The sequence below is a fragment of the Zootoca vivipara genome, chromosome 5 (genome assembly GCF_965207765.1).
Source record: "Zootoca vivipara chromosome 5, rZooViv2.hap1.1, whole genome shotgun sequence".
Taxonomy (NCBI): domain Eukaryota; kingdom Metazoa; phylum Chordata; class Lepidosauria; order Squamata; family Lacertidae; genus Zootoca; species Zootoca vivipara.
The window spans coordinates 37,075,236-37,103,179 of record NC_142588.1 but is presented as its reverse complement, the minus strand read 5'-3'; the positions used below and the strand labels follow the sequence as shown (position 1 = coordinate 37,103,179).

General features: G+C 42.2%; 1 protein-coding gene across 10 annotated transcripts in view; it reads left to right on the top strand.

Annotated features, from left to right (window-relative positions):
• JAKMIP3 (Janus kinase and microtubule interacting protein 3) overlaps positions 1-20,955 on the top strand; it is a 101,703-nt gene extending 80,748 nt beyond the window's left edge. For 6 of the 10 annotated variants that reach the window (XM_088670409.1, XM_088670408.1, XM_088670407.1 and 3 more), the window contains 12 exons: positions 2,422-2,505; positions 3,565-3,627; positions 3,864-3,962; positions 7,221-7,319; positions 7,423-7,476; positions 8,842-8,907; positions 10,942-11,010; positions 11,104-11,181; positions 14,746-14,949; positions 15,363-15,428; positions 18,928-19,000; positions 20,430-20,955. In XM_088670409.1, the coding sequence (XP_088526535.1) occupies positions 2,422-2,505; positions 3,565-3,627; positions 3,864-3,962; positions 7,221-7,319; positions 7,423-7,476; positions 8,842-8,907; positions 10,942-11,010; positions 11,104-11,181; positions 14,746-14,949; positions 15,363-15,428; positions 18,928-18,978 (933 nt within the window). In that variant the 3' untranslated portion in view covers positions 18,979-19,000; positions 20,430-20,955. Of the gene's footprint in view, positions 1-2,421; positions 2,506-3,564; positions 3,628-3,863; positions 3,963-7,220; positions 7,320-7,422; positions 7,483-8,841; positions 8,908-10,941; positions 11,011-11,103; positions 11,182-14,745; positions 14,950-15,362; positions 15,429-18,927; positions 19,001-20,429 lie in introns of all 10 variants that reach the window. The other 4 variants (XM_088670404.1, XM_088670401.1, XM_088670400.1 and 1 more) reach the window with 1 other exon arrangement.
• Positions 20,956-27,944: the final 6,989 nt, after the last annotated feature.

Here is a 27,944-nt window from a genome sequence, read left to right as displayed (position 1 = left end):
TCAGTCTATTAATGGAACAGCACGGGGAGGGAAACACCCTACAGCAGCAGCCATACCACTAACGTAGCAACGGAAGGAGGCCTTAGCTTCATAAAGTATTATTTGTGGTAGGTTATTATTCTTCACTAGGTATCCATAAACTGTCCAGAACAGGGAAGGGGAACCTATGGTGGACCCCAACTCTGAGTCCCAGTCAGTATAGCCAGTGTTCATATGGGAGGTGTCCATGGTGCTGTTCCATATCAGCATTTCATCAATGATGAGAGTTGCAGTCCAACCACCTCTGGAGGTCACAGGTTCCCCTCCCTGATCTAGAATTACAATCCATCAAGACCAGCCATGGCTATAGAGCATGTTTCATAGCTGCCAAGTTATCCCTTTTTTTAAGGGATTTTCCCTTATGCTGAATAGGCTTCCTTGCGAGAAAAGGGAAAACTTGGCAGCTATGGCATGTTCAGATGCTCTTTTTCTGGAATAAGTCAACATGTGAGAAGGGAGAGAAGGGATGGCTGTGTTTGTGTTGCCCCTATGCATATCTGCATAGAAATAAGCCCCACTGAATACAATGGTACTTGAATTGTGTACAGGACTGCAGCCTAAGTTACTCACAGACAACTTGATCCACTAGTTTCAGTGGGACTTAAACCTTATACAGGTGTTCATATTCTGAGTTGAGCCTATATGTGAGAAGGGAGAACAGGGGTGAGTGCAATTGGTCCACCCTCTTGCATCCTCTATGAACAGGATGGTGACGATCTCTAGCATGGACCTTGTTGCAGTTGTGTAGGTTCCCCTCATGATGGAGAACACGGAATGCAGTGGGACTTGCCTTATTCATAAGATTGTGCTGTTAAGTTGCATTTCTTTCAATGAGAGTGAGTCCTGATTAACTTGAGATAAATCATCACCTTAAAAAACTTAAGACAGACCCTGCTTTCAGGTTTGTGGTCTTAACTAGCATAGCAGGAACATGTGGGAACTATAAGAGAGAAGTACCCATATTAAGGTGGACAACCATCTGAACTTTTCCAAAATAAAGGTAGAAGACAAATAGTGACAAGGTAAAATGATGTCTAGGTAGAAAGCTAAAGTGCAGAAAGTTGAGAAACAGCTTAAAATGAGTTTCATTGTCCTCCTCATTTTCATTCTTCCACTTTACCCCACTCCCTTCTTTTAATTATCAGTGATAAATTATTTTGGGGGAGGTTTTTTAAGGCAGAAAGTTGTTTAATGTGACTCTGATCTGCTGTGAATTCATAGTGTGCCTACGAAACCATCTCAAACACAAAACTCAACTTTATGGTCTCTCATATCAGTCACATTGTCCACTCTTGTGCTGAAGGAATAGATTACTGAGAAACCACATCTAGTGCATTTTTATTTTCATGCTTCTCGTCAGCTTAAAAAAATGATATATGAAAATAAAAACCATTGACGTTGAATGCCGTTACAATAGAAATCTGTTAGTAATATCCTTGAATATAAAATGCTCACAAGCATTTACTAAGATTACGTATTCTCAGGTTTACACTTCTAAAGGAGATGCATTTCCTTACAAGAGTCTGAATATTTAAATTGTGTTTTGCCTTCTTTGAGCTCACCTTGCAAGTAACGATCCTTATATCACAGATGGGAAACTTGTGTATCCTCCAGATGTTGGTAGACTCCAGCTGCCATCATCCCAGACCATTGGCTGACACTGATGGGAGTTGGAGTCCAACAGCACCCAGAAAGTCAAAGGGTTTTGTCTTATACATATGTCTACAGCAATATACAGTATCACCTATTACTATAAAATTGGGGGGTAGGGTTGCTCCCTCCTACCCTAGCCCAGACTTCATTTTATTGATAACCAATTGCATCCCAGGAGGCATAGAACACAACATAGACAGGTGATTGAAATACACTGTTTGAAAATCAGCTTGAAAGTTGTAATATGATTTAGTCTGGGGGGAAATTGACCATGGATATCCAATACTTAATGCTCAACACAAAGCCACTTCTTAAATCAGTATCCCCATCTCAAAAGTATGTTTTTATTTAAAGTCCACTGTTGGGCAAGACCTTTAGGACAAACTAAAAAGTTGCAAATATGTGGCAAGTTTTCCAGTTCACCAGAACTTTTTCAGGCAAGATGGTACACCCAGCATAAGATGCTGAGACAAGGGAAATGAGAAAGAAAATTACTTTGGGTACTTTGGCTATTGCAGCCATGAGGTCAGCTTGTAGACTCAGTTCCAAGATGGAGATTGCTGGCTTTCATAATGTGTGAACCAGCTATCGGCAAATAGCCGTTCAAATTGTCTGAATTAATGGATCAGCATTTGGGTGTTTATAGTGTCACCCTGCGCTAGAACTGCATTGTCCTTGGGATGATAGCTATCAGAGAAAGTTTGACGTTTCTTCAATCCCATCCTACAGACTCGTGAGCAGCTTCAAGCAGAAATCCACAGATCCCAGGCTCAGATAGATGACCTAGAAAAGGCACTTGCGGAGCAAGGACAGGTAATAGATGAAGGGCAAATGCATCATATCAGTCTGGTATTCAGTACATGTTTAGCTATGTGCAAATACATCCCCCCCCCTCATGTATTCCTTGCCTGCAGCCTTCTTCATTCAACATTTTCCTTTTAAGAGTTTGAGAAAATTGTTCTTGTAATCAGTCCTGAGAGATTTTCTCAAGGCCTCCAAGCCACAGCCCAGGCACCTTCTATGTCCTTTCTTGGGCTGATTTACTGGAGTCTGCTGGAATAAGCTTAACTCCAAGATTTACTTTTACAAGTCTGGCTTCAATTGGGTTATATATTTTGAGGGCAGCTCAATATTTAATCTCTTGCCCCTAGGTTTGAGGTCCCAATCTACCAGACGGTCCACAATTCTCTGGTTTGGCAGGTTTATCACTTAACTGTGGCAGTATACATTGCAGGGGCTTTCCCTATCCTTCATTCTGGCTTGTTGGCACTTCTGATCCTCTCCCTATGTGTTGAGCATAGAATTAATCTAAGGGAAGGCTCCAAAAACAAGGATGATAAAGCCCTCCAGAAATAAATAGTTCGTTTCACTGCTGCACTTCTCAAGAGAGGCAGCCTACGTGCTATTTAAAAAGTGTCTTGGCTCAACACAGTCAGGAAGCCAATGACCTGCTCACAATTCTCTCCTGGGAAATCATATGCCTTCTACTGATTTCTGCCCGTGGCTGTGTTCACATGTAAGCATGTATACATGAATGTGCTGGCTCCTGGGGAGAGCACTGAAGCCACTTTGCTCCTCTTCAGTCCTTTCAGCTTAGCGCAGCAGCTAAGCCAAGGTTCTCAGCTCCAAGATTTGTTTTTGGCTTCAGTTCCTGGTTAAGGAGGAAAGAATTTAGTCGTGTTAAGATGACATGGTAAACTAAACTGTGGCTCAGTTCCTGCACCATGCTGAGCTAAGAGGCCCAGGGAAAAGCAAAGCAGCTGTGAGGCTCCTCCTCTCCTGTCTTGGTAACCATAGGATAAACCAAGCCAGTGTTAGGAATTGAAAGTTGCCAGTGTTTTTCCAGTAATATTAATGTGTTTTCCCCCCAAGGATATGAAGTGGATTGAAGAAAAACAAGCATTGTACAAAAGAAATCAAGAGCTCGTAGAAAAGGTACATTTTGGACACTTCTATTCAGAGCATAAAAATCCAATACTTACGTGCAAAAGTGTAATTAAAGATTAATAATAAAGAACATTCGCATCATATGTGAACTAAAAGGGAGTTTAATGGACTAGGTGTGCATTAGTTTTCAATACAAGAAAAGATGGTATTTTCTCATCAAGTACGTAATAGATCTGTCTTTTATGTATGTAATATCATAAAGAGCAATCCCTTTGCTTTTCCAGATAAAACAGATGGAGGTGGAAGAGGCTCGGTTAAAGCATGATGTTCAGGATGCTAAAGATCAAAACGAACTCTTGGAATTTAGGATATTAGAACTGGAAGTGAGTATGGGCCGCAGAGGCTTTCCAGTTTGCTTTGTCGTAATGAGAGATGGGTATGCATAGCTGTAAACTGAGCGATCAGCAACAAACGCTGGTGTGACTACAGTGAGTTCTTTAATGAAGCAAGAGTGACAGATCTATGCTGCATGTCAGCGGCAATCACACTTTTGACAACTTGGTGGCAAATATTACAGAACATCTGCCTTTATGCCAAGTCAGATAGCATCACAGTGTCAGAAGAGCTTTGGAGATAATGTACAAGTAACTATTGCAAGCCAAGCATCACTTCCATCACGCTCTTCCTTGGCCGGTCCTGCACCACCCTTTGCTACATTTGCAGATGTAATAGTAGTGACTTGCTGTAATGCAGCACCATGAATGATATTGTGAGTTTGCTCAACATGCAAGCTGAACGCCCCCTGGTTGTGACACGATGCTACTGCAGTGATCCTTTTAATCAAAACCCAGGCTGTGTGCACCATATACATTAACGTGGCATTTCCCACCCACCTCAGATAATTATAGGAACTGCAGTTTTCTAAGAGTGCTGAGAATTGTAGCTTTCTGAGGGGTGAACTACAGTTTCCAAGTTTCTTGGGGGTGAAGGCATGTGCTTTAAATGTGTGGTGTGCCTGCAGCCAAAGCTGACCATTCTCTAGCTCTGGTTACAGGTAGGTAGCCGTGTTGGTCTGGATCGAAGTAAAATAAAAAAATTCCTTCAGTAGCACCTTAAAGACCAACTAAGTTTTTATTTTGGTATGAGCTTTCGTGTGCATGCACACTTCTTCAGATAAGTGTGCATGCACACTTCTTCTCTAGCTGTACAGCAACATGCTGGAATCTTAGCTTGTTTAAGAATGCCTTATGATGTACCATTCAAACAGGGACCCAGGTGGCGCTGTGGTTAAACCACTGAGCCTAGGGCTTGCTGATCAGAAGGTCGGCGGTTTGAATCCCTGTGACGGGGTGAGCTCCCGTTGCTCGGTCCCAGCTCCTGCCAACCTAGCAGTTCGAAAGCACGTCAAAATGCAAGTAGATAAATAGGAACCACTACAGTGGGAAGGTAAACGGTGTTTCCATGTGCTGCTCTGGTTTGCCAGAAGCGGCTTTGTCATGCTGGCCACATGACCTGGAAGCTATACGCCGGCTCCCTCGGCCAATAATGCGAGATGAGCGCGCAACCCCAGAGTCGGTCACGACTGGACCTAATGGTCAGGGGTCCCTTTACCTTTTTATGATGTACCATTCAAACATTCAGAAGTGTGGGTAAAAATAGTGATAAGTCAGTTATAAAGAGCGCATAAGCAGACAAAGGGAAATGGAGGTTAGATGGACAAAGCCACGTTAACTGTTGGTCCTGGATCATACAGCTTATTATTTATAGTATTTTAAAGTCTGGGTTTTGGGTGGATTTTTATATTTAAAATTGTTTTTATTTGCTAGGTTTTGAATATCATCTGCACTGTATATTGAGTTGTTGTACATTGACAACAGCCCTTGACTCTTTGTTGTTTTAGAGTCTGGCTCCTTACTATAATCTACTTTGAGATATTTTATATATAGGAATCTGTATGTTTACTAAATAAATTAACCCAATGCAGATGCTTTGTTGACTCCGCACATCAATAGGATGCAATAATCACCTGCATTATCTTAATTAGAAAGTGTAGGAAGATATTAAAAACGCCATACTTCTTTTATACTAGGAGAAAAAAAATATAACATTGAAAAGTTTAAAGGGGAGCTGAATAGTAGAAGACTGCATGTTTTGTATACAAAAGTTCCAAGGTTTAATCATGGGCCTGTTCAGTTCAAAAGAGCAAGTAGCAGCTCTTGGAAAATACCTTTGTCTAGGTCCCTTAAGGGGAGATGGAAGGAACTGCCAATTTTGATTCTTTCCATTTCTCATTTTCCCAATCTTAAATTCAGTTTTCCATGTTTTGCAGCAATTTCTGGTTTGTTCTTTTAAAACTATGAAAATTCAGCAGCATTTTAGTGAAAATTTCTCTGAATAAAATTTCACCTAATGTATACATATTTTTGCTAGCAATTTCCCCATATATCATCATTTTTATGCTTACTTTCTCCTTCACCCCCTAGTATATGCATTTTTGTGAACATTTTGTTCGGTTGAAGAATTTTCGCATCGCAAAATTCAGATAGGTGCAACTTTTGAAGGATAGCTGTGTTTCGGTTCACATATTGTTTCAGAAAGTGTGAATTTGATATATTTAGCTTTAATTACATAGTGAATCAAATTTCTTTGCCATCCATACTGGAGAGGCACTGCTAGTCAGAGTAGGTAATACTGGGATTAACAAACAAATCATACCATCACTTCCAAAGGTCTTGTCTCTCCCTAGCAGCCCAGAATTGAAGTTATGCCACATATTTCTCTATTATGCTTCCCATCAAAGCTGTGCATGCACAGTACTGAATGACTGGTAAGGAACAGTCCATTTGTTTGTGCGCTTCTGACAGAGCAGAGTGACCAAGACACTCCTTAAGCCCATATTAGCTAAGGTGCTTCTCTACATATGTTAGTTGAGGACCAGGCAACTTCCAGAATATTTTCTACAAAATAATGACTGGAGACAAAAAGTCAAGAGTTTTGGAATTTCCATTAAAATATATATAGAAACTCAAATTTGTGGGTTTTTTTATTACTGAAAATGCAATGCATGTGAGCTTGGATTTTCCTGTTTGTCATTGCACATTCTCACTATCCAACTTTTGCTGTATGCCCGAGTTTCAGATTAAAGTTTATGCAAAGAGCAATCATTTTTTGTCTGTACCATTTAAACACCACATTTGTACTATTACATCACAGCATGACACCCCTTAGATCATGGGTAGGCAAACTAAGGCCCAGGGGTCAGATCCGGCCCAATCGCCTTCTAAATCTGGCCCGCGGACAGTCCAGGTATCAGCGTGTTTTTACATGAGTAGAATGTGACCTTTTATTTAAAATGCATCTCTGGGTTATTTGTGGGACATAGGAATTTGTTCATTCTTCTCCCAAAAAAATATAGTCTGGGCCCCCACAAGGTCTAAGGGACAGTGGACCGGCCCCCTGCTGAAAAAGTTTGCTGACCCCTGCCTTAGATGTATCTCAAAGCAGCCAATGCTTCTCCTTATGTGCAGATTCCAAATGATTGACAGTCACTCCCTTACATAGTTGGCTTTATATTTAAGTTCATGAAAGCTCATTCTTAATTAAGCTGATGATAAAGCAACACAGTTTTGGTTTGATTACAGGAGCGAGAGAGAAGATCTCCAGCTATCAATTTCCATCACATTCCTTTTACTGAAGGGAAAAGCCCCCTCCAGGTTTACTGTGAGGCAGAAGGAGTAACAGTAAGTCATTCTTATTTTCTTTTTTCTCTGCTACTGCTTCATCTCAGCAAAGCATTGTGCATTTTTCTGATATTCTGTGCCTTGTGTACCTCTCTCTTGTTAGGACATACTAGTAGCAGAGTTGATGAAAAAATTGGACATTTTAGGGGATAACGCCGTAAGTGTATGTTCATTTAATAAATTGTGCATGTTCCTACTAGTATGTTTTGTCCTTTTGTCCAGATAGCATTAAATAACCTCAAGCATCTTTTAATAAAAAAAATGCTTTTCTTACATTTTGTCGGGGACAAGTCAATACAGGTCAATATTTGCATGCCCTTTGCTATTATATGCCAATAAGGTCCTTTATGGGTTTTTCCACACCACCTTAATGTTGGCTATTTAATTTTATGCTACTTTCTTAAAAAAGCAAAACCAATTCATGAATAGGCGCACTCTTTCTCCCACCCACCCCCCAACGCTTTCCCGGTCTTTGCTTTTTGCTTCCTTTGACAAGTATTTTAATAAGTTTGAGAATTAAGCTCTGTCAAATAGAATAGATTCAAGATAGAGCCTAAGGTGAACTAAATTTAAATTATTTCTTTTTAAAAATGGTACAAAATTGTGCTACATAAATTCTTATTTCTTGGGTCAAACTCTTTAATTTACTACTGACCCTGTGTAAGTTACAAGTGAATTCTGATGAACTGCTTGTCGGTTTATTTGATGACCCGCACAAAGATGGAGCCTGCCTGATTTCATCACTCCCATTGAAATCAGTGGGATTTAAAAGTGCTGGCATTTGCATCTTTGTTATCTGCTGTCTATTTCAGGAGTTGCTGGCGCCATGGGGAAGGGCCATTCCACCTACAGCAGCATTGCTGCTACTTACTGGGGGCGGGGATAAGGCAGTGGTAAGCTAGGGGCTGTGTGGGCACACCAGTGTGAAAATGCTGGACTGGCTCCACCAGTGCAACTGCATGCGGCCAACCCTTCTGCTACTCTGCCCTGCCCTCGTGCCATCCCTGAAAGTGGGAGCAGAGGCACAACACCACTCACTACTGCTGGCTTCTTCTGTGCATCATGCTTGTAGATCTGAGTTGCAGTTCTCTTCTGTATACTTACGTTTTCTCTAAAGGAGCTGTGTAGAAGACTTTGGCTCTATGTAGAACCTCCCTGTGTGCAAAAAAGAGAGGTGCTCTTTGGGAAGCAGGGCTAGGTCATGTGAGACATGGAGTTGCTATATTTCCATATGTCTTTTTCCTTTTGCTCCATAATATCTAGGTCGGGGACGGACGGACCTGTGTCCCTCCAGGTGTCATGACTCAACTCCCATCTCATCCCTGATCCTTGTCCTTACTGGCTGGGACTGGTAGGAATTGAGTCTGACAACAGGTTCCCCCTTCCTGATCTAGGAAAACACAGCATGCAATGTGATGCCACCATACCGAGAGCTGCTCTGCTCTCCTGACATAATTTGGCTATGGCAAAAAGATGAAAAGGCATGTGCTCTGATGACAATCCTGTTTTGTTCTTGCTGCAGAACCTAACGAATGACGAGCAAGTAGTTGTTATACAAGCGCGGACAGTGTTGACACTGGCCGAAAAGGTAATGAGCATGGTTTCTCCTCCCCCCCCCCATTCTGAGAGATATGCAGTGAGCGCTTTCTCTGGTATAGCACAGTCATGATCAGTGGGAGTATAGTGATAGGACTGGTATTTTTCCACTCCTCACCCACACTGCATTCAAAGCTGTTTCTAAGATTAGGAATGCTTCCATACAGGTGTTTATTGTGAAATTGGTACTTTTCACACGTGCAGCTTTTTTTGCAGCACCCACAATGTTATTGGCCTAAAAATGCTAGCTTTGTTCATGCCCCCCCCCCAACGTAATTCAGATTTTCCCTTTCTGGGGGAAATCAAATAAGTAAAGAAAACAACCAACAGCCCTGGTACCAATGCCCAATACGCACTATGTCAACAATTCATTTGAAAATTAAGTCCCCATAAGGAAGCACCCCAGCTTAGTAGATGCTGATTGAAATGGCCCCCATGCATTTCTCTTCCCCATGCCAACACCAGAACATGTAGAATAGTGTATCATAAGGCAATTTCTTGCCTCAAGTTGAAGCTTTTTTATGCTAGCACTACAATGTGTAGCGGGCCGCGGGTGGCGCTGTGGGTTAAACCACAGAGCCTAGGGCTTGCTGATCAGAAGGTCGGCGGTTCAAATCCCCACAACGGGGTGAGCTCTCGTTGCTTGGTCCCAGCTCCTGCCCACCTAGCAGTTTGAAAGCATGTCAAAGTGCAAGTAGATATATAGGTACCGCTCCAGCAGGAAGGTAAACGGTGTTACCGTGTGCTGCTCTGGTACGCCAGAAGCGGCTTAGTCATGCTGGCCACATGACCTGGAAGCTGTACGTTGGCTCCCTTGGCCAATAGAGCGAGATGAGCACCACAACCCCAGAGTTGGTCACGACTGGACCTAATGGTCAGGGGTCCCTTTACCTTTACAATGTGTAGCACATATATTGGGACACTCTTGTTCTTGAGGAAGAACTACAGAGAATCGTAGAACTGTAGAGTTGGAAGGGATCTTGAGGATCCTCCAGCCAACCTCTTGCAAGCCAGGAATCCTGCCCACAGCTGTCCCTGGGTGGGCCCGAATTACCAACCTTCTGACGCAGATGGTGCTGGGACGATGCTCCTAGGGCGACCATTGCAGCTGGCACCTGCAGTAAGCCAAAGAATACCTTGTGAATTGGTTAACGTGGTAGGTGGTGTCATAAAGGGCCATTTCCATTTGAATGCTATTCCTTAGAAATGTCTATGACAGTTGATATAAGTGGGACCTGTAACGAATAGGCATAGTGTGGAGTGCTGCTGTTCATTGTGCCAGCTTTCAGGGCACTCAATTGCATTCACACACACACCCCTCCAATTTCTGTTCCCCTACCTTACAGATACCTTTACCTTTACCTTACCGATATTCAGCATTCTTTAGCCATGAGCATGCTCAGTCCTTGTGAGTTGATATCATGTTCTCCAAAGCATGCTGATAGCTCTCTTTTGTCCTTGGTAGCCCCATTTTGACTACATAGCTATCATAACTCAGCACTTCATTTTGCTGTTCATAATACCCTATGGGCAGCAGTCTTAAGCATGATCAAGACCAGGCACCCCCAAAGTGCGGCCCTCCAGATGTTTTGGCCTACAACTCCCATGATCCCTAGCTAAGAGGACCAGTGGTCAGGGATTATGGGAATTGTAGTCCAAAACATCTGGAGGGCCGAAGTTTGGGGGTGCCTGGTCAAGACCAAGGGGTAGGAATCTTTTTTCAGAACAATGGCCACATCCTCCCCTGGGCAATCTGAGGTTCCACACTTCTGTTCAACAGCAAACGCAATACTCAGAATATCCTCATTGCATTCTTGGGAATCATTACCGTACTCAAGGAACTAGTTGATCATTTTGTTGTTTTTTTGTTTGTGGTTTATAAGATAGCAATATACTGGAGCATCTTTGTTTTGGGTCTAATTGATCAGTAATATGAGAACAATAATAAAAGAGAACTTCTGACAACTACTCATTTGTCAAATCTGTTTATCTGACTTGGATTTTTTTTCTCATCATGTCTATGTAGTGGCTGCAGCAGATAGAAGTAACAGAATCAGCTCTACAGCAGAAGATGATAGATCTAGAAAACGAAAAGGTAATACAAGAACTTATACAAAAAATTAAAAACGAATCCCACACAGCACATAGAAAGATAGCCAGTATAACTGAAATCTCTTTCCATCTTTAGGAACTATTTAGTAAACAAAAGGGATATTTGGATGATGAACTTGATTACAGGAAGCAGTCCTTAGACCAAGCACATAAGGTAAGTTGAATTCTTGGAAGATTAAATTCTTGGAAGATTCAAACAACCTGAATGAGAGTGACCATTCCATATTCCATCAGCTGATAGAAGCCTTTTAGTTAAAACTGAGTGTTGAAGAACAGATGTTATAGAGCAGCGTTTCTCAACCGCTGTTCCGCGGCACACTACTGTGCCGCGAGACGCTGGCTGGTGTGCCGTGACGTGCGGCTTGTTTCCCAGGCAACGGCAAACCCTCACCAGCCGGAAGCCTCGGCTCAAGGCTCGCGAGAGCGCAAACCTGGCTGATGAGAGAAAGCTCCACTTCCGCCACCCCCGCACGCTGTTGAGGGAAAGGGAGCCAGAGAAAGGACTATAGTTCCCAGGGGCTCCTTTCGGGCAACTGTTCTCACCGCTTGCTCTCGCGAGATGGCCTGGCGCCGCTCTGTTCCCCAACCCCACCTCTCGCAAGTTCGCACTCGCTTGCGGCGCGGTGGTTGAATGTGGGGCGGTGGCGGCGATGGCAGCGCGCTCTGCTGCCTCGTCGTCTCCTCCGACGGAGCTGTCCTTGTCGCCGTTCGTCCGGAAGCTCCGTAAGTGGTGGATCCTCCGAAGCCCCTCTCCCTTTCAGGCTAGCGGAGATGAGCGCGCTGGAGCCGCAGCCGCTGCTTCTAGGGGCGCCGGAATGAGCGGCAGAGGGGAACTTTCTTCCAGGTGTGCCTCGTGATTTTTTTCATGTAACAAGTGTGCCTTGGCCCAAAAAAAGTTGAGAAACACTGTTATAGAGAAACAAAACAGACTCGGTTTCATGACTTAATGGAGTATTTCATCCAAAATAAGTCCCAGTTACTCTCTGATTGTGTCATGAGTATTCAAAGAATAATTATGATCAACTTACTCAGTCCTAGGGAATAGGGGGTACTCCTTTAACAAATACTCTTTGTTTTAGGAACTGCAGTGCTGGTACATTTTCTCTTAAGAAAAATGCCAGAGTTTTAACTAAGGCAGTTTGCAAATGCCCTTTCTTGTTAAGAGGAGACAGTGTTTCTGAGTACAGTGGTACCTCGGGTTAAGTACTTACTGTAATTGGTTCCAGAAGTCCGTACTTAACCTGAAGCATACTTAACCTGAAGTGAACTTTCCCATGAAAGTAATGGAAAGTGGATTAAATCCATTCCAGATGATGAAAAACACCCCCTAAAACAGCAATTTAACATGAATTTTACTGTCCAACGAGACCATTGATCCATAAAATGAAGGCAATAATCAATGTACTGTACAATAAAATAAATAAGACTGTATTTTAGATGATAAAAATTAAAATTGATTTTTTTTTTCTTACAGTGGTACCTTGGGTAAAGTACTCAATTGGTTCCAGGGTGCCATTTGCACCACGAAAAGTACTTAATCCGAGCGCTGATAGAGCGCTTCTGCGCATGCGCGAACCATGCAGATTGCTTCTGCGTGTGCGCGCGCAGAGGAACCCGGAAGTAAACACTTCCGGGTCCATGGAGTACTTAAACTGAAAGTACTCAAACTGAAGCGTACTTAACCCGAGGTATGACTGTACATGGCGAAAGAGATCATGAGAGGGAGTTTAGTACAAAAAGCAGGGTGGCTCCCTCCCCCCATGGCATTAAGACAAAATGAAAGGGAAAGTTTTCCGCACTTAATTTCTGTATTCCACTCTGCTTTCAAAGGTACAAAAGCTGGATCAGTAAGAATGTTGGCAATGAGAAGTTTATCGCTGCAAGCCTGAGAAGTGTCCATTGATAGACATATCTGAGGGACATAACATAGCCGATTAACCCTCTGTGCTCCCTCTTTCTAGCACAGAGACTCAGGTTATCATGCTTCCACATTATTATGCACACATAACAATATATCAGGGATTATGAACTGATGTGTGAAATGAAAGCTCCCTGCAGACTTTGCCTAATGCACAGAAGGGATTTCTGCATTATCTTAGACAAGGCAACACCACAGAGCATTCTCTGTATTATTGTCAGTGACAGGGCAGAAATATGGAAATCATTTCATATCAAGCACATTCCACCCACACCTTTAAGAGTGAGAGGAAGAGGCTTATCCAGAATACTCTGAGGACTTTTATTCCTCACAAATAAAAGGCTCTCCATGCTATCTATGTGTATTCCAGTGAAACTATCTAGTGGGTGGTGGCTGATGACAAGCAGCTGGGAGGCGTTTGTTGTTTTCTAGGACCTAGTGCTTCTTCTTCAACAATGCATTTATATAAAAATAAAATGATTAGGATTTTAACTCAATTTAGGCAGACATGGCATGACCCAACTACCCACCACTCTTGCACAGCTATTTCAGCAGCAAAGTAAGACTTTGATGTGTGAAATGGGTCTCCTTCTTGCGCTCAGACACTATGTTGTCTCCAGAGCTCACCCCCCCCCCCATTTCCATTGAATTTATTGCTGCTGTTGTCATTTCATTTCTGAATTTCCTTTTTCATAATATGTCTCAAGGTGATCTGCAGTCATAAAATAAAATAAAATAATCAGTGGAAGTAGTTTTTAAACAGTACAGAACTACCCCCCAAAACAGATTATTATCCTTTCTTCACTCACGCTAGTAGCAGAGCAGATTTCCCTCAATATAGCTAGAAGCTAGTTTGCAGATTCATTTTAATCTCTTAGTTAACATTAATTCCTGGTGTCCCCTTTATTCCCTCTTAAAAGAATAAAGACACAAGAGCAGGCATCCCAAAAACTTTGGCCCTCCAGATGTTTTGGACTACAATTCCCATCATCCCTGACCACTGGTCCTCTTAGCTAGGGATCATGGGAGTTGTAGGCCAAAACATCTGGAGGGCCACAGTTTGGGGATGCCTGCACAAGAGTCTTTCTGAGTAAAGTAACAAAAAGTTTACTCACATTTCAGTTCACAATTTGATCCCTGAAAGGCAGGCTTTACTTAGTGGTCACATAAAGAAACAGTGAGTTCATTTCATATGGAGACTGAGCTCATGTGCTGCTGGCTGAGAGCCAGCAGACATCAAAATTGCATTAATAGAACAAAACGCCTGCAGGAGAGCAGCGTGGCAGCAAAAGAACAGCAAGACAACTGAGGAAATGGTTGGGTGACTCGGCTCTTTTATGGAGTCATCCAGAGCCATGCCCATCTCCCAAATCACATGTAGGGAGAGGAAGCTCCAGACCAGTGGAACAGGAAGTTACAATGACTGGATGTCCCCCTGCCTATGCCCACTCTAGGAAAGTTGCATTTGACTGTACCAATGGATTACATCCAACAAATATTGCACACAGGACTTTCAGTTATTAGGAAAAGGTTTTTGGCAGCTGGTTTTCTTAATAAAAAAAACTTAGCAGATTTTCCACAGAAAGGGCAAAACCATATTAAATTAGGTACAAACAGGGTCTGATTTTTGGGTGGCAATGATATTGTACAAGGTGAATAAAAACTGGCTTTCGTGAGCACAATAAGCATCCACAGCAAAGGAATACAGTAAAAGGCAAAAAGCGACACAGCAAGTATTACAAGAGCGTAATGCAAATAATAAGCTTCATAGTGAACAAATAATTTCCCCCTTTCATTTAGCACATTTTAGAATTGGAAGCCATGCTTTACGATGCCCTGCAGCAGGAAGCGGGAGCCAAAATGTCCGAAATCCTCTCGGAAGATGAAAGAGAGAAGCTGAAGAATGCTGTGGAACAATGGAAGCGCCAGGTGATGAGCGAGCTCCGCGAAAGGGACACCCAGATCCTCCGTGAACGAATGGAGCACATTCAGCATGCACAACAGGTATGCTTTGGGTAGGAGGAAATGCTCCAATGCCGGAAACCATAGGAGAGGAGAGTGCTGTTGCACTTGTGTCCAGCTTGCAGGTTTCCCACATGCATCTGGGTGGTGCACTGGCTTTTCATTGCACCCGAGTTTCTTTCGCACTGTTATTCTAAACCATGATATAGCAACAACTCAGGACCAAGTTACCTGAAAGACTGTCTGCAGCCACACCGACCTGTAAGTTCATTCATGTGAACCAAGGCTCTGGAGGTATTGGGAAATTTATCAGAATTTTGTACATATCCAAGGAATCAGAGATGTCTGTATCACAGCCCCTGCATAACCCATACCTGAAGTGTTTGAAAAATTGTTCAGGTTAAAATGTTACTCCCCAAAATGGTAGTATTCACATAGAATTTCACTTTCCACAGAGAATTAAAGAGCTAGAAGAAAGAATCGAAGCTCAAATAAGACAAATAAAGGAATTAGAAGAAAAGGTATGTATAGTAATGACAACACTGAAAAATGTGAATGAGAAGGTGTGCCTATTGCAGTAGGATTTGTATATAACTATTTGCAACAGCCTCATTTAATGCTAGTCATTTTCCAAATGATCTGGTTGGACAAAGGAATTGTCTTGATCATTACCTGCTCAGTCACAAGTGTTATTAAGAACATTCATATGGGATTGTAGAAAAGGGATGGTTTCTTACTAAATAGGCATTTTGGCTTCTGGAAGTCAAATGATGATTCTTTAAGCATAAATATGTTTTTACATAATTTATTTCATTCTAGTTTATGTATGTTACAGCCAGCATGGTGTAGTAGTTATGGCATTGGCCTAGCACTTGGGATACAATGGTTTAAACCCCCATGCAACCATGGAGCTCTCTGGGCATGGGCGTAGGCAGGGGGGCAGGAGGGGGCAGCTGCCCCCCCTAGAAGCAAAAAAATTAATGTATTTTACAGACCATAACCAGCACTTTTCCCCTCCAAAAACTGAAGTGGAAAGGGCTTTGCTTTAGCAAGAGCAGCTAAGTCTCCGCTTGCTTGGGGGGGGGGACACACAGCAGTAACAAAAACACATCAAATAAATAAAGCAAAGTGGCTACCAGTAGTTAAGCAGTTAAGACAATGGAGCATATATCCCCAGGCAAGATTCGATAGCTGACCATTTCACCCTATTGTTCTTAAGTGGGAGCTGTTAATGAGCATTCAGGAGCATTAAGAGTTCTATTGGCGATTTAATGAGGGTGCAGACTCAGGGGATTCAATTTGACTAAGGTGGCTCTGCAAGGCTAAAAAGAAGTGAATAAGAAAGGGGGGGGGCTGTAGCTTTGACAGACACAGTGATGTTTATAAAAAGCATTGGTGTTCCAGTCTGCCCCTCCTCCTGCATCTGTATACTGTAAATCAGGGGTGGCCACCTCCCAAGAGACTCTGATCTACTCAGAGTTTAAAACTGGGGGTGATCTACCCCCTTTTGGGGGGTTCAGGTCAAAGCTGTTGAGTTTTTTTTAAAGGAAGGGAAGCCCTGTTTTTTGGGGTTTAGGTCAAACTTGTTGAGCTTCTTTTAGGAGGGAGGGAGGTCCATTTTTGTTTAGGGCTTCAGGTCATAGTTCAACTTTTTTGAGGGAGGAGGAAAATTTTGGGTGAGCTTTTTTAAGGGGTGCCAGTGACCTACCAGTGATCTACCACAGACATCCAGTGATCTACTGGTAGATCACAATCTACCTGTTGGACGTGCCTGCTGTAAATCAAGCAGAGAGAAAGCTGCTTACAAGGCTCCTGTACATGCAGAGTTCCAGCATCCCAGCGTTACCCAGAGGCACCCACAAATATGAGTTATCCCTCTCTCTATTTCTTCCTTCCTTCCCTCCCTCTTCCATCTTTAATAAAATACGGGGGGGGCAGATAAGCCCCACATAGAAAGCCCATCAACATGGGGGGATGACTCTTTCAAATACGGTATTTACCAGTAATTGGGGGGGGGAGAGGGGCACCTAGGCCTCTAGGAGTTGGCTGCTATGCCTAGGAGTAGGACAATTCAAGAAAGCAGAATGATGCATATGCTATGGTAATATATCAATAGAATCATAGAATTGTAGTCGGAAGGGACCACAAGGGTCATCTAGTCCAACCCCCTGCAATGCAGGATTTTTTCCTAAGGTGGGGCTTGAACCATGGTTGAAATATTATGCTAATATGCAGCAACACCTCGGAGCCGTCGTGGCTGCGGCCGTGTCTTGCCTCGCCCTCGCCCGCCCTGCCACCCCCTCTCGCCTGCCCGACCCTCCCGTCCTCTCCAGCCAAGCAGGGTAGCCGCCAACGCTACCAGCCCCAGAAGCACAAGGTGGCCGCTGCTGCCACCGCCACGATGTCATCAGGCCCGTTGGCCCTTTAGCCCCGCCCACTTTGTGGCCCCTCCCCTTCTGTGCCTTGGCCCCGCCCCTGAACGACCATGGCTTGCCCCCCCCTAGTTTTGATCCTGGCTACGCCCCTGTCTCTGGGTGACCTTGGGGCAGTCAACCTCTCTCAGCCTAATCAACCTCTGTTGATTAGGACTGTTGTCAAGCTAAAATGGAGTGGTGCTAGTTGTGGTGGGAAGAACTCTGTATGCCACACTGAGTTCCTTAGAGGAAGGGCAGGATATTCATATAATAAAATTCCCAGAGTTCCTTTAAATATGTAGGGTGGATGCAGCCTCAGGGAAAAAACAGGTAAGAAGGCAACAGCCTGGAGACAAAGGGCTATATCCAATGTAGCACTACATTGAAGCCATTTAGTGAAGCTTGTTCCGCTGGCAAAGTGTTTGGTGCCAGAGGAACATGGGTGCGCAAGAGGACATAAAAGCAGCCTTTACCCACCCCACCTGCCAAATTTGGCCCACTGCTGTGTAGGATTAACAAAAGTTAAAGGAGTTCTGTATTTTTGACTTGCAGTAGCACCAAGGGGCTCACGTTCTGGTTCTGATGCAACATTCACGAGTTGGTGAATTTTATTTGGGGGGAAATAAGAAGCAATGAAAAGGGCAAGGAATATGCACATGTGAGAAGGGGACCCAGTAAATTCAGTGGGGCTTACTTCTGAACAGGCATTTATAGGACTGCATCGTTAAAAGCATAACTCTGCTATCCGGATACTACACTTTCCCTGCTGCTAAAGGGATTAACATCACAGAGAGCATGAAATTTTAACTTGGCATTGAATTGAGGAAGACAGCAGAGGGAAAACCAGCCAGATGGGCAGGGTATAGATAAATTATTATTATTATTATTATTATTATTATTATTATTATTATTATTATTATTATTAACTGTGGATGAATATTATTATTATTTGGATGAAAAGATGAAATGCAGCCATAAATTTCCCTTTTCACGTTACAGTATCAAACAATCTTTATTATGGTCAGATACCAGGCAACAAAAATAACAATAGTAACACATATAACTACAATAGCACCAAGGGGCAGAAGCAATACACAAAATCCATAATTTCACATATAACTCATTTACATTAAAAGTTACACACCAGTTACTGCTAAAGGCAGTAATCTAGAGACATTATGGGAAATTATGTGGAAGGAGAACTAAAGATTCATTTAACTTGCTTTCCCATCATTTTCTGAACCTCTTGGGTTCCAGTTTCAAGCCTCTTTCTCTCAGCCTTTCCCAACCTGACGCCCTCCATATGTTTTGGTATCCAGTCCCATTAGCCCTAGTCTTTGTGGCCAATGATCAGGCAGGGATGATCAGAATTCCAAAACTTCTGGAAGGCACCAAGTTGAGGATGTCTGCTCTATACTGTTAATGGGCATGAAATGTATGGAAATGCTGATCAATTTGGAACTATGTCCTATTGCTGCTTATTTCATCTCTTTTCCACAGACTGTTGTGCTTTACTCTTATCTCGAGTTGTTGCTCGTTTCACAATAGGCTTACTGTAATTTCTTTTTCTCTCTTTCCTTTCCCTTGTTTCTCCCCCCTTTTTTAGTTTTTATTTTTGTTTTTGTTTTTCTCTTTAGCTTTCATTCTTTGGTCATAGTACGCCCACGCAACGGCAAGAGGTAAGTCTCTTGTTTCCCAGTTATCTCTTTCTCCTCTGCTTCCTGCTAGGCTCTGGTTCTGTCTTCTCACAAAGCCAGTGTCAGAGACTGGGCAGAGGAGGAATGGTAGAGACCGCCTCCCTAGCCTGACCCTTCCAGAGAAGAAGAAGACAGTTCAGAATTACAACAGGGGTTTGAGGGAGATCACAGCTCAGAGGCAGATGAGGGGGAAAGCTGGGAAATAATGGGAGAGGTAGAAGAAGCACCAGAGGGGAGACAGCTGACAGACATAATATCTTTAGAAAGCATTCCAGACCCCCCCCTCTCTCAGAACCCAGCGGGCATTGAAAGTAGGAGAGCAGAAAGATCAGAGGCAGAAGGCACATTTCAGCACCCATAGTGATGACGCATAATAAGAAAGTGGGAGGGGTGGCGACTCCCTCGGAGCAACACCATTACCCCAAGTGTCTGCATTTCTAAGCCTCTCTCTGTGTGTATTGAATAAACAGCATTGGTAAGAACTTTCCTTGTCTTATCCATTCCTAGCAACCTCCTGTGGAGGGGTTGGATCCTTTGACGCCTGACAGCCAGCTATGTAAAGCTGCATGTGTTCTTGTACAGCCTGGACTCACCCCAGTTGGCTTGCCAAAGAATCTGAAAGACAAGATGATGCTGTGCTTTCTAGATGACCTAAGGGACTTTGCTTTCAGACTAGAAATTCCAGAGCAGAAAATTGTACTTAAATACTGAATTCAAGACTTCCCTAGAAAAAGTGAAAAAGAAATACCTTATCTCCTCAAAGAATGACTGTATGCCCATTTATGCTGTAGTCCAATGAACAATTATCTGGGAGCAAGTCCCATTGAACAAAGGGATGGATTCAGCTAAATAACTGTATTGCAATGGGGCTTCCTTCCTTCTCCACCCGCCCACCACCATATGACCATGCACCTCCCCTAAATCAACTCTGGGATATAAGGAGAACAAAAAAATAGTATATGGGGAAGGAGAGGGGAAATGGTTTCATCAGAAATGCTTGCACTGATGGAAAACCTATAATAGTGCTGTGCTGAATTCCTCCCCTAGCCCTATGAACCTGGGAATAAGCCCTACTGGACGCCATTAGATTTTCTTCTAAGTATATATGCAGTGTATTGTGCTGTCAGTGTCTTAAAAAAAACTTTAACAAAAATAGGCATTCAAACTCAGAAATCAAATGTCCAGTGCATGTATGATCCAATATGCTCCAGCTTGCTTTTCACTGAGTGCTTTCATCTTCCCCAGCACTTGGGCACATTGACTTTCCCCACCAGTAAGTTTATCTGAGGCAGAGGAAGGTAAACTGAAATGTGACCCAAAGGAGTAGTGTATGTGTTTGAGACACACAGAGGTCTTGTTTCATACTCCCTTTAGCTTTAGCTTCTATTGAATTTTTTTTCTTCTCTTTCAGTCCAGAGAGAAATCTAGGAAATCTGTCTCATATGGAACAATATAACAATGGTAGCCAGTGCTGGAAAGGAAAGAGACATTGCCCTTTCAAGAAACTAGGCTGTATACTGTACTTGGACATTAAAGACTGGAGATCTGCTCTTTTTGATCATTTTTATAAAGAAGAACTTGTGTGGATTTTATTTTGAAGTGAAGTCTGATCTTCTGATAAGTATAACTGTATAACTTTTTACAAACTAGTATTAGAACTGTCAAAGAAGAATGCCAAAAAACAAACAAAACCCCAATTGATGAACAACTACTGGCTTCTCTCTAAGGGAAGCCTTGACTTTGCTGCTCAAAAACAACTTCAGCTTTACATGAAAAGCAGTAAACTCATTCAGATGAAGTGGATATATTTTGGTTCCCTGCTAAGCAGGCAGTAAACTGCTTCTGTAAAGAAGTGAACATGTCCTGTTTTGTACTTCAGTCCTTTGTACTGTTGTTCATAGTTGCTTAAATACACGTCTTGAAGGAAGATTCTCAAAGAGCTCCAGGCTGGCGAAGATATGAATGGATGAATGGACGAATGACAACAAAAACGGTACTGTATTTCAAAGTGTTTTTTAACCAATAGAAATGGGGAATTACACGCAATCGTATTTGGTGGTGATCATTTAAGAAATACATGTTTCATTTCCATCACACATGAAATCATTTATATGAAACTATTCCCAGGCATTAAAATGGGGGGCAGGGGGCAGGAGAGAGATTTGTTCTAAAATTTCATTGAAGTTTGTCTACAGCGCTAGTAAAAAAATAACACCATGATTAAGGTGTGATGCACTTGAATTCCCGGATGAAATGAAGCCAGCAACATGAGCGTACAGGGAAACTGAAGTGGGATTGAAATAAGAAATTAAAAGTTTCTTGGATCTAGAAGGTCTGTCATGGGAAAATCTCTGAGGAGGTTAACTTACTATCATGAGAAAGCTCAAGATCTCTTGGCTTGAATGTTGGTGGAAGTGTCACCTGAGAAGCGAAGAAACTGAAAGGATGCAAAGCAATGCACATAAAATTTCCAAGAGAAAAAGCAACCAGTACTGGATATACAAAAGGCCGATAAAGACATATTCTAAGATGAAGGAAAGAAAAGGAGAAGAGGACAGAGTCAAAACACTAACTTTCCTGGAAATAAATTTGAAGCTCAAGGAGTTGCCCAGAGGTGAGAAGCTGATATTATATGTACCGTACTCATTCGCCACCTTATAAGTAAGCATTCTGATGGCCTATTCCTTATGCAAACCAATGTTGCTAAATGCTCAGTGGTTATCTAAAACTCATAACTCTTTGTGTTTGGTTGGTTTATTTCATGCATTAACAATCTTCCAGTAAATGTGGAGGCTATTTTTTCTCTAGCTGAATTCTGAATCCTTAGGAAATTAGATAGATATATGTAAATATTAAGTCCTAGGCGCCATGGGCCTGCTTGTGTTGCTTGCTAATGCTGCCTGCCACCCATGCATCGCCAAACTCCACCCCACCCCAAGGCTATTCTTTGCAGGTGTGAAGTCTTGGATTCCAGTAAAAAAACAAACCTGTTTTCATTGCAATGGCTATGCAAACAAATGAGACAGCCCAAACTGCAGTGTGTTAAAGCAGATTAAGAAGATGGCACACTTAAGCACAAGCACTATGCTTTGCAGGTCTTTCCTAATGATATTTACTTAAAAGTAACTTCCACTCAATACTTCCTTGCTTCAGGAAGTAAGTACTGTACTTCCTTGCTTCAGGAAGTAAGTACTGTAGTCATGTTTATTCAGATGTAAGTCCCACTGATTCAGATGTAAGTCCCACTGGGAGGGACCCAGGTGGCGCTGTGGGTTAAACTACAGAGCCTAGGGCTTGCTGATCAGAAGGTCGGTGGTTCAAATCCCTGCAACGGGGTGAGCTCCCGTTGCTCGGTCCCAGCTCCTGCCCACCTAGCAGTTCGAAAGCGCATCAAAGTGCAAGTAGATAAATAGGAACCGCTCCGGCGGGAAGGTAAACGGTGTTTCCGTGCGCTGCTCTGGTTCACCAGAAGCAGCTTTGTCATGCTGACCACATGACCCGGAAGCTGTCTGCGAACAAACGCTGGCTCCCTCGGCCTATAGAGCGAGATGAGCGCCGCAACCCTAGAGCCGGACACGACTGGACCTGATGGTCAGGGGCCCCTTTAACTTTTTAAGTCCCACTGATTTCAGTGGGACTTACTCCCACATAAGATTGCATAGGACCACAGCCTAAATGCAGCTTGGCTCTTGTGTGGCAGATCCCACTAAATTTCCATTGGGCTAAACTAGCTCAAAGGCAAATATGTTGGTTTAAGTTGTTCCCACCAAAAAAATTCCAAATCCAGTAGCATTTCTTCAAGTCACTTGAATGCCAGCAGAGCAGCTGTTTTCTTCACTTAGGAGATGAACCCAAGCATATTTGATTACTGTACAAGAAAGTAATGCCAAAAGCAACAGATTCATTTTAGAGTTACATGTACTGTATTTGGAATACACGATGAACTTCATTCTTCTTTTATTTCCCATTCTACAATCATCCACTTGAGGGAGCTCCAACCAATAATATGTGTTGTGTAGTGTTCAATATCATTATCTCGTATTTAAAGGGTTTGGTAGATACTGCATACCAAGTTGCAGCAGAATTCCCAGGACTGCATCTCTTCAGGGTTCTAGCCAGTCAGTATTTCCTCCTCCAAAATAGTCCTTTTCTATTCCCTCCCCCCATTTCTTTTTATTTTTCATTTGCATTTAATATTATGCAGCTATTGAGCATGCTCAGTCTTTATCAGACTGTACTAATCCATGCGATAAGCTATTGGTTATACTTTCGTAGATGAGACACCTGAGTTTAGGTCAAGCAATCAGCAAATGTAATTTAGAACACAATGCCATACAAATATTACTCAGCAGTAAGCCCCACTAAGTTCCATGATACTTCCAAGTAAGTGTGTGTAAAATTTCAGCCTCAATTTAAATAAATGTGCATGCTATTCATCTAGAATATAGATACATTTTGACATATATATTTTTCAAGTTTCATGTTATAAAATGTGGCAACGTTTACAGTTTAGTAGATGAAAGCCACTTCTTGAAAGTAAAGATTATCTTTTGTAATATTATATGATTAATAATTGGAGAGCCTGAACTATAGAGTATTCTCTGTTACTTTACCAAACTTAATTCAGCTTGAAATCCCATTGTTTAGGGAAGCTTTTAATGTTTAACAGACCATTGTAATTTAATATTTTGTTGGAAGCCACCCAGAGTGACTGGGGAAACCCAGCCAGATGGGTGGGGTATAATAATAATAATAATAATAATAATAATAATAATAATAATAATAATAATAATAATTAAAGACCTATATTTAAAAGATACATTGACCATCACATGGGCTCTATTTGTTTGTCACAGTAAACCTAGTTAACCATCAGTTGTGGGTGAGGGGGACCTTTGGCCCTCCAGATATTATTGAACTGCAATTCCCATCATCCATGATCATGTTTGTTGGGGCTGATGGGAACTGTAGTTCAACAATATCTGGAGATCCAAATGCTCCCCCACACCTGGTTTATTGTGAAAATGCATGTCTGGGCTGCCTTGCTCCTCACTGCTGGTATGTGAACAAAACACAATCCCTGGTTTAGCATTGCATCCAAACCAGGGATTGTGGTTTGTTTCATTCCAGATAAACCATGATTGTTAAATCAAGAACAAATGCTGACTTACCACCATTGTTCATTTGGAGTGACACAATGCTATCTCATGCGTCATGGTTTGCTTCTTCCCCTTTTTTTTAAAAAATATATTTTTATTAATTTTCCAATTAAAACCAATTATATCACATTCGTTATTTCAAATTATACACATATATATCAATCAAACCGAATATTATGCCAAATCATCTAAAAAATTTTTTTGGGTTCCCATGCTTCAAGAAATTGGGGATTCCTCGCAACCGTCCACTGCCGTCTTTTTTCTAAAGTTCAAATCGTCTCTCCAAGTTCATAATAATCCGAATCTTTCCCTTATAGTCACATAGATGTTTTCCACTTTCAACCGATTGTTTCCCAGCTGCTGAGATAAATATCAAACAAGGTTTCACAAATGTTCTTTCTCCTGTGTGGGTTAATCAGTCCAGCCTCCCCATAAATCTTCTTGGTCTGGAGCTCCCTGTTGCGTCAACACGAAGCAGCGCCATCTTAAAAAAACTCAAAACACTTTCGTTTTCTCTCATAACCGGGTAGATTAACGATCTTTATAAAATTTACAGCTTTTCCAGGCAGAAGACCCAAACATCAAACCATAGACTCTTGGTAAATTAATGGATCTCCTTGCCCTATAGCTGAACTTAGCTTCAGGTCGCTGCTCCAATTCAAAGTGCGTCACAGCTCATAAATCCTCCGAACGCGTCCAGGACTCCTTCCGTCCAACTAGAGGGGGGCTTTTCTCGTCGGCAACTCCACATCTTTAAAAAATATGCTCAGTAACAACAGTTTATAAAGTTCAACTCACACAGTCTTTTGCTTCTCTTTCACTCCAAACAAACCAGTACATCGCGTCTGGGAAGGTACGAAGTAACTCATATGAAGAAAAATAAAAAAGGACTCACTTCCCTTATCGCTCCGTCCCCATCAATCCTTCTTTCAGATGAAATACAGCCTTTGACTCCTCTCCCTCAGCAGCATAAATTTCTCAGCAGTAAACAGCGCTTCTTCCCCTCCTTCTGAAGTATGTCCATAGATTTAAGCCTAATTATCTTCTTTAACCATGGAAATCCCCGCCATGCAGATTAGCGTCCGGGAGTCCTGGCCCTCGTAAGTGCTCAGCCCAAGCTCCCCCCACTCCAAAAACAGTCGGAGTGGGTCTGGGGGCATTGCGGGCCAGCGGCCCCTCTCCGTAACCCCCGGAGAGGGTAGGGGGTTGCCATTTACTCCCCTAGCAATGGTTTGCTTCTTCCCAATACAAGGAGGGAAGACTTAAAAAGGTGTGATCTCCTCATTTCCAGTAAACGATGGTTTGCGGCTAACTGTGATGTGCAAAGGTAGTCGTTGTGCTTAACTGAGCACTTTGAGCTTCTCATAGCTATGTTGCTAATTGTTAGGAGGAAAGTGGATATGGTTTCAGACTTGAAATGCAAGATATATTCTAACTTTTTCATTCATTTTAAAAATGTGTTTGAAGATTTTTTGCATAAATGAATATGGCAGTGGAGATTAACCCTGAGCAAACAACAGCAACCAAAAGCCTGAACGTTTACAAGCAAGGGATGTCTGGTTCTTCTGCTTCAGTTTTCCAGCCATTTTACAGAAGCTGAAATGCTTAGAGTTGACACTGCCAGACTGAATTTACAACCTTCGATGATGAGATTAGACGAAGTTCCTGAGGCAGGAATAATGACATCATGGTTGGCGCTTAAGCCCAAAGTAGCTCAGTTGGGGGAAATGGGTTGGTTATAGTGAAGCTTCAGTTTCTCACTACTGTTTCACTTATTCCCACTGGCAAACAATTTGATAAATTTCCCTGCTGGGCTTTACTAAGCAATTTAAAACAAACAAACAAACAAACCTCTGCTTTATTAAAATGATCAGTTAAGATGTCAATGGCAAATAGACCTTCATCAGAGGGCACCTCCTCCAGTTGTGTTAAGGAAAAATAATTGGCCTTAGGCAGATAAATGTGAAAACCAAATTTTACTGAACATTGAAATGTTTCACTCATTATGAAACTGTTACTTACTATTAAAACTATAACGCTCTGTTTCAGAGCCAGTATATTCTCCAGATTTTCTCTATATGGAAATATTTATTTATTTAGAAATTTTCTATACTGCTTAACATTAACAAAAAAAGAAATCCAGGTGTTGTCTGATATACAATAAAACAATGGAATAAGATGGTATAATAGGAAAGTGTGCGTATTAAAATATATCCAAGTTTATTCACCCCACAATATGCCTTTATTGATAGTATACATGCAGGCACCAGTAGCTTGGTACAGTGGAAGTCTTAAATGTTGACATTTCATAGAATCATAGAGTTGGAAGAGACCACAAGGCCCATCCAGTCCAAACCCCTGCCAAGCAGGAAACACCATCAAAGCATTCTTGACATATGCCTGTCAAGCCTCTGCTTAAAGACCTCCAAAGAAGGAGACTCCACCATTTGCCTGTGAATGAGGAAAATCCCAGGCATTTTAAAAAATAAAGCTTTAAAACTCACAGATAAACCTGTGAATGTTGACAATCACTTAAATGAGATTGTTAGCATCCACTGGTATATGTTCAAAAAGTTGAGAAATACCTATGCAACAACTTTTTGAACATATACCAGTGAATGCTAACTATTTTTGGTACTCTGTTGGTTAGAACATGGTGCTGATAACATCACGGTTGCAGGTTTGATCCTCACATGGGACAGCTGCATATCCGTGCATTGCATTCAATTGCATTGCAGGGGGTTGGACTAGATGATCCTTGTGGTCCCTTCCAACTCTACAGTTCTATGATTCTATGAAATGCATCTCTTTTCAGCAGTGACTTTTACTGAGCTTTTGGAGTCCATGAAGTTCTTCTGAGACCCCCTTTGCTTCCAGTTAGTGGCATCTTCCTAGACTATAAGGGTTAACCACTTTAATTACCATTTTTAAAAGCCCTTACATCTGTTAAGCTTCTTCACAGCTGTTGCATTTGAAGCAGTGATAGCGTTTATTGGTAAAGAATTGATTGCTCCCATCTGCCAGCGATTCACTGGGAGGGGCCAGCAGACAAGAGGCAATTGTTTTATAGCGGTCGGTCACATTTGTGTTTGTAGGCTGGGAAAGCTTTGGGAAATGTCAGCAGGCAAGAGAGCCTATCATTTCAAGAAGTGACCTTAGAATACCAAAAGACCAGCCTGTGATTGCTACATAAACCTGCCTGACTCTTGACAAGGTTCATTGATTAGACAAACCCTGCTTTGATGGACGTTCTGTTTTTCAAACAGAAGCACACGGCAGGGCTAAGAGAATGATTGAACACGGTTGCTTCTGGGAACAATAAAAGGAAAAAGGGTGCTGATCAGCATTGTAGTGACTCAAGCTTCTCCATGAATAATGTTTTTAATGAGCGATGTGTAATTAAGATCAGGTGGATGTAATTTTCAGATAGGAGCATGTGGCATCCATTCTTTTTCATTTAGAGCCCACATAGTCCTACTGAATTGTTACTGAACTTTACTCTCTTCGGGGAATTAATACTACAATCCGTGTTTGCATTATTTATCTTATATAGGCTGTTTTAGCACACTAGGTGATTTGTAATTCACATATTCGCTATTTATCAGCCCAATAACTTTGTAGTCCTTGGGTGGAACCCAGGAAGTGCTCTTACACTAACAGGAGAGCTTTTGATTCAATGGAGGCATCTGCTAAAAGGAGAGAAGAGCAGGCAAACTTTGCTTATTAGTCCTGTCATTCCCCGCAAGCATCCCCAAAGAAAAATGCCT